Source organism: Clupea harengus, chromosome 12, assembly GCF_900700415.2.
Source record: "Clupea harengus chromosome 12, Ch_v2.0.2, whole genome shotgun sequence".
NCBI lineage: Eukaryota > Metazoa > Chordata > Actinopteri > Clupeiformes > Clupeidae > Clupea > Clupea harengus.
The window spans coordinates 13,705,999-13,713,132 of record NC_045163.1 but is presented as its reverse complement, the minus strand read 5'-3'; the positions used below and the strand labels follow the sequence as shown (position 1 = coordinate 13,713,132).

The window sequence follows — 7,134 nt, the reverse complement described above, 5'->3', positions numbered from 1 at the left end:
AAATGAAGGATGGAGAACAAGGTGCAAATGCACTTTGTCAAAAGTTATCTTTGGCACATTGACTTTTGCAAGCTCAGATATGAAAATATTAACCTTACGGACTAAAAAAGGCAGCGATGTCCAACAGACTATCCACAGTCATTTTGTCTACCATCTCCATGTCTCTACAGTATTTTGTGGCCAGTGACTGATTTCAATCCCGTCTCCATCCATCAGGGACACTCAGCAGAGCACCATTGTGAATTTGGGAGCTCAGGAGTTGAGATCCCGTCAAGTGTGGGCCCACGTTCTCGCAAAGCAGTGTTCTTCAGCAGGAATCCGACTTGTAAAGCGATCTGGCTGCCCAGCCATGACCTCAGCCTTCAAGCACGAATGCTCAGCATGAGCCGGGGTTTTAAAAGCACAGCCTTCCCGAGGAACTGAGACTAATTATCATTAGTCCCCGTGGAGAACACTAGAGTGGAGCTGAGAAGATAAATTGTACTCTCCACAGAGAGAAGAAAGAGTGGGGGAGGGGGAAGAAGCTAATTTGTACTGTAAATGTAATGAAAATAATAGATTCGGTAAAGAGGTTAAATTGCTTAATAGGCAAGAGGAAAATGTTGTCCTTAAGGATTTTGCATAGGTGTTCAATCTGAAGGACCATTATGCTGCAAACTCAACTGGTAAGTGAAATCTGAAATGGGTTTTTCTTCAAGGGAATCCTTCTTTAAAAAAAGAAATATATAAACAAACAAAAACCAGCAATAAAAAGATAAGTGACCATCCAGCAGTCACATCACATTTCTGCAAGGTATGACTGGCTGTCTACTTATTTACTGAAAGCTTAGGATGCAGCACAAAGGTCTTTCTGAAGACATTTGCTGGCCAGCGTGATGGTAGCTAAAAGACCACATGATCTGCTCAAGGAAGCCAGATGGTGGTCTGAACGGACAGCTTGTGTGTTTTTTTCCCTTGGGGTTTCACTTCCTTTCCATCCATCAAGACCTTGGATGTTTAAAAAAAAAAAAAAGTGGCGTGCCCCTCCCTCCAGTGTTCCTCAAAATTGTACTCATGTAATTGGTTTCGGCATTGCAAACACCCGGATTCTGATAATACTGTCCAGGATTTGTTGACCTCATTTGTTCAAACTCCAGGAAGGAAAAAAAAAAAAAAAGTTTGCTGAGCATCTTGTGGACTGTAGCGAAAATAAGTCCACACATGTGACAAGACCAAAAAGTTAGAAAACATGGGAAGCAACAATAATACAGATAGGTCTATGAAAATAAAGTGGTCGACAGAAATGGAAAAATCCATTAGAAAACATTCAACATAAGCTCACCATCTCAAATGCCCTTTGTGAAAATCTAGTAGCGTTATGACATGGCACATACAAATCAACATTTGCACAATTCACATTAGCACCCAAAGTAGAGGAAACCTGGTGGTCCGCAACATCTTAGTTGCTAGAGAAAAGTGCAAGCAGTGGTGTTAGCCAAGGACTGCATTTAAAGAGCGCAGTGAAAAAAAAAAAAAAGACCTGCCCTTGACTGCAGATAATCATTCACCAAGAACAAAAACAGATAGCTCAAGGGTGACACTTACTGGCAAGAGAAGGAAGCACAAGACTAGTATTTTCAACTGCCCAAAGAAGTCATTGATCACAAATCATAACCCCCCCCCCCCATCACAGATTATATGAAACCAAACATACACTGCTGTTATTTGTCAGAACAGCCTCATACACGTAATGCAAAGTGCTTTTTAAAAATAGCCATTCTACTACGCCCCTTTGTGCAAATTGCTTAGTTTTAAAACCACGATGTTGACAAGTATAAGATACCAGTTAGCATACTAGGAAGTTAAAGTAAAACATTAAAAAGCTTTTGCAGACCGTCATTAGCTAGGTAGTTGAAGTCCTTACTGTTGCTTTAAACCAAATCAGGCCCCACCCCCCAGTTGTCAGATGCACCACCAAGTCAAAGGCAGAGAATTGATTTAAAAAAAAAAAACTTTATTAAAAACACAAATCTGAACATTGGCAGTAGTGAACACTGTTTGCATAATGAGGGCAGTCAGATTGAACTTCAGTAAAAAGGTTTAAAAACATGAAATCTAGTTACACTTTGTACAGTTAGCACATTGTGCCCAAGTCCGGCTTCTCACGAAGAGATCTCTTTGGCAAGGTTCTTGATGATAGAAGACTTCAACTGAGAAATTAGGGCAATCCTCATCTGTTTCTGACTGGAGTATTTGTTCTTCACAGCCTGTAAGAGGACAAGCAAATAGATGAGATTTTGCTGAAGAGGGATATTAGAACAACCAAATTGGTTTGTCAATTGATTTAACTTCCATGTCAGCGCAAGACTTCACAAGTGAGTGCAGTGCTCACTTACCAAATGCTTTGTTAGGCCGTCATTCACCTTGAGGACATTCTTGGCAATGTGCCTCATGACCGGAACCAAGCTTTCCTCCTCGTATCCCATGTAGTGTTGCAGTGTGGGAGTCTGGTAAAAGGGGGTTGAGCCAGTCAGAGCTTAGCAAAAGGCAGTCACATCTAGACTCACTTATGGCACTTATGCATGAAATGAAATTCAAGGATCCAAGCAGAAAAGGTCACTGCATCTTAATACTAGTCACTTTTTGCCATCAACGTGAGACAGCGTGCCAAAACTTCTTGATACCCAAGATCTGAGATATGCAGCGACTGCCAGTAACCTACCCATTCGCCACAGTTGTAGACTTTGAGTGTGAGGGCGAAGGCAGCACTAGCCACCTGGGAGGGTGCAAAGTGGACCATCTCGTAGTCTGCCATTGTCAGCTCAACCAAGTACTTGGCCAAAGTGTGATGCTCTGCGGTGACCTATAAATATAGGTGGCATAAAAAAAAAGAAAGTCAGATGTGTCAAAATTGAAATAAATAAGCAGTTTGTGTAGGTTGCAAACATACCTCTCCAATTTTTGAGGCTCTTCGGAGAAACTGAAGAGGCAGCGGGCGGCCAAAGTTGAAGTCGAGGGAGCGCAGGATCTTCATCTCCATGTCTCTGATCTGAGCAGTGGTGTAAGCACGGTCAGTCACATAGGCGAAGTCTGCAATCTCTGGAGGGTACATCTCCTCGTATTTGGAGGCGACGAACATGGATGTGACACCAACAAGCTGGAGCTGCTTCTTGGGGACTGGATTGTCCTGGAAGACAGAAAGGGTCAGGTCCAGCCATGAAACTATTAGAGGCAGACATTGTAATATGCTGGAAGTGGTAAATACCTGGAGGTAGCGATCGATGATGGCAACGGTCATGTACATGGTCTCCTGCAGCAGCCTAAACTTGATCTGAACCTGAACAAGCCAGTCGATAAGAATGGCTCGCATGTTCCCTGTGACCTCGCGACCTTCAAGATAACTGGGCTTCACTGCTTGTTCAGTCTTAAAAAAGAAAGACAACCACAATTCAGCTGAGGCAAAAAAAAAAAAAAAAACAAGTCAGAAGGTAAGCGGTTTGAGCCCTTAGGATGTTCTGCCATCTAACACACAAACCTCCAATTGCCTCAGGTACTTGTAGATGTCCTTAACATACTCGCTGCACAGCATGGGATTGTCATAGTCGTCAGCATCAACATCCTTAATGTCCTCGATCAGAGCATCCGAGAAGGCCTGACACAGGTCATCTGATGCACAACCAGAGGTCTCCATGGGTACAGGGGATGTAGGGGCAGACAGAATCTGAAACATGGAACATAATGTTGCATTCTTTCTTCTGTGGCAAAGGATACTGCAAATAGCTAAAGGAGTTTGCCGCTTCTGCCAGAGGGCAAAATGGATTCACACTTAACTGCATATTTTGTCAAAAAAAAAAAAAAAGTGCCTAGTCTGCAAGTTAGGGAGATGAACAAGGATAAAACTAGAGAAGCGCCATCAAGCCAAATTGACTAAGCCGCCAGGATGCAAGAACTGGAGCGAGAGAAGACAACATCCATGTGGTATTCACCAGTATGAACCATATAGTCTTAACATTAAAGCTGTAGTTACAATACAGTATACCCCTGGATTGATCCAAACGTACCATGAGAACTGGTCAATCCCCTCATCCCATTAATCTCCATTTAAAGAAATGTAAGGGTTTGCAGAGTGCACACTATAACAATGGACCATTGTGTAACTTTAGCTCAGCAGCTGAGTAGAAGGGGGGCACCAATGTTGCTAGATATGAGGACCATCAAAGCAATTTAAAGTTACTCGCTTTGTGATTAATCCAAATGTATTTCACATCACTTGCAGCGAGCATTCAAAAATCTGCTAGATTAGCCATCAAGAGAAAAAAAGCGACAAAGTAAAAAAAAAAAAAAAAAAAACAGGCCAGCAAGATGTTCCACACATTAAATCGATACTTCAATGGCCATCTAATTAACACATTTCCATATTCCAGAATAACTTCTGTTCATCTAAAACTAGTGCGCCAACTTAGGCAACATCAGACTACACCAACTACTAAAGCACTGATTGAGTATTGCAAGCTTGTTAACATTGGTGAGACTTCAGTTCCTATTCATGATAACAAATTGTCTGTTCATACAGGAAGCATTTTTGTCTAACTGCATTACTTTTCCAGTCACAATGACGTAATTTGGAAGTGATCGTATGTGTGGGAGGTTATTTGAAAAGCCCATGTACAGTACTACCCCCAACCACCAGGGTACTCACATGAGTGGCAATGCAAGATTCAAAAAGAAACAGAATATCCGGTTTCGATAACAAAACATAAGGGAGCCAGTTTTAAACTCGGATCAAAAGTTATTTAAAATGTATACTGCTACAGATGCATGGTACATTTACAAACCATTACCTTCACGGGAATAGGCCTAAACAAAGGCCATGTGCAACAGTGCCATGTAAACATTTCACTTAAATGAACGAATAGCTGAAGATGAAGTGCATTATGTGCTTGTAAGAAAAACTCACTTTAGGCTCGGCTTCAACCTTCGAGACCATTTTGGGTTCAGCTTCGGGTACCTTCTCCAGCTTTGTAGGCTTTTTCTCAACCAGCTTGGCAGGTTCTGCCTTGGCATCCTAGGGTCATTTCGAACGGCCAATGTTAATTATAGGGATAAAGCAAATTACTACAAACACTTGAATATTCAAAAGCGCACTAGTTATTACCTTCTTCAAAGTCGGCCGCGACACAGCGACGTTATTACCGATTTCCCCAAGCACTGCTCTCGACCTCAGTCCAGGCTTACTGATCACTGCGGCCTTGCCAGCTAGGGCATTGGCGTTTTCACCAACCTGACGAGAACTCTAGAAACAGAAAACGTGAAGCAGCATTTCATTATTTTCACATTAAGTCTCCTTATCTTTAATCTGAAAATCAGGCAACATAAAGAGAATATACTACTCGGCTAGCTAGTATCAAAACGCCATAACGTTTCCCAAGCTATCTAGTTAGATAGTCTGCCAGCCACACAGTTGAACCAGCAATAATTTAAAGCACTCTGTCTCAACAAAGCATTATGCAATTAACGTACAAAGAAGACCGCTAAGAGACATATTAAAGACAAAAAAAAGACTTACTCTTGTAATTCGGAGAGCCATTTTCGGATGAAAGTTGCGTTAGACTGAGAAATCACACTTGCTTCGGCAGGGCAAACACACAGTATCCCACTTCCTATCCAATGGGTTTAAATTGTCGCTCGCTCGCTCGTGATTCGTCGCATTCTAAATCTTTCTACAATCTGATTGGACGAACCACAGTTGATTGGAATGCGTTCCTACGACGACTGGTAATCATGTGACTATAGCCAAAGATGTAGCACAGCTGTGAGACGTTGAACCAAAAGTAATCTATCGCTAACCTTTCAAATGCTGACATCCGTAATTGATAATAAAAGTGTAGATGTATTAACGTGTTAAATCTTTTCATTTTACTCACAAGAAGAAGTGTATAATCCGATTGTTTGAAAACATGAATTCTGACAGGACAGGATCATTACTGAAACAAAGCATGTCACCTGATTGTGGGGGGAGATTATCGTGTGTAATTATAGGCCTGTGTTTAAAGCCTACATAAAATTAGTAAACTTCAATCTGCCATCAGTGTTTCAGCCTCTTTAGCATGAAAACTATATATAATTGCAGAGCCCTTAACAGTCATATCTTTCTCATTTAGATTCAGTCATTAACACTATTTCTGAAACAGGCTGAAGTCTGCAAAATTACAATTCTATGCACTATCATTAGAAAACATTTCAAACACAAATTCACTGGATCTTTATTGCACACTTTACAAGTCACTGCTATTTTACTGTAATATACTAACTGCATGGCCTGTACATGATGATCATACATTGCTTTAGCCGGACCCAAAGGGGTAGCTGAAGTTTTGATTCTTTATACGTCTAATACAGATACTGATACAGATACTCCTGCGCATCTTTTACCAGTCTGTTGTTGCCAGCGTCCTTTTTTTATGCTGTGGTGTGCTGGGGGGGCAGCATAAAGAAGAGGGATGCAGGGCGACAAGACAGGCTGGTGGTACGGTGGCTCAGGTGCTTGCACTGCCGCCTCACAGCAAGAAGGTCATGGGTTCAATTCCCGCATGGGTTGGTGTTGGTTCTGGGGGGCACAGACCTTCAGTGTTCAGGTGGGCTATCTCCCAGGCCTTTCTGTGTAGAGTTTGCATGTTCTCCCTGTGTTCACCCGTGTTTCCTCCAATAAGAACCCCAACAGAAAAAACATGCAAAAACAGAACATTCTCCTGTCCATCCGAGCCCGAGACGGACGGACGTGACTGAGAAGCTGCCCACTGCTCCTGGGGGGTCCTGGTAGAAGGACGGTCCGGGATGGGTGAAATGCAGAGCGTACATTTGTGTGTGTGTCCTGTGTCGCCTCCATAAAATACACCTGTGTGTTGCAGTGTGCTGCTTGTGGCAATAAAGAACTGACTGAAGTCAGCCTTGTTTGTTGTTGTTTAGTGAGAAAGGCAGGAGCTGTTGTTGGCACCGAACTGGACTGCCTAACAACAGTGGCGGAGATAAGGCTGCTGACCATCTTGGACAATGACCACCACCCACTGACTACACAGTACTCTTAACGGACAGAGGAGCATATTCAGTGCAGACTCCTGTCACTGTCATGCTCATCGGACAGGCTGAGGAAGTCCT

At 42.5% G+C, this 7,134-nt stretch overlaps 1 protein-coding gene across 1 annotated transcript; it reads right to left on the bottom strand.

The window, feature by feature from the left end:
* Window positions 1-2,000: 2,000 nt before the first annotated feature.
* On the bottom strand, window positions 2,001-5,659 carry LOC105889007 (G2/mitotic-specific cyclin-B1-like). Its single transcript, XM_012814767.3, has 9 exons — window positions 5,546-5,659; window positions 5,135-5,272; window positions 4,937-5,044; window positions 3,515-3,700; window positions 3,245-3,403; window positions 2,930-3,166; window positions 2,702-2,842; window positions 2,376-2,486; window positions 2,001-2,246 (listed from the first exon to the last, which is right to left on the bottom strand). Exons 1-9 carry the CDS (start codon window positions 5,564-5,566, stop codon window positions 2,142-2,144), a joined length of 1,206 nt encoding a protein of 401 aa, XP_012670221.1. The 5' UTR covers window positions 5,567-5,659; the 3' UTR covers window positions 2,001-2,141.
* Between the last annotated feature and the right edge of the window lie 1,475 nt (window positions 5,660-7,134).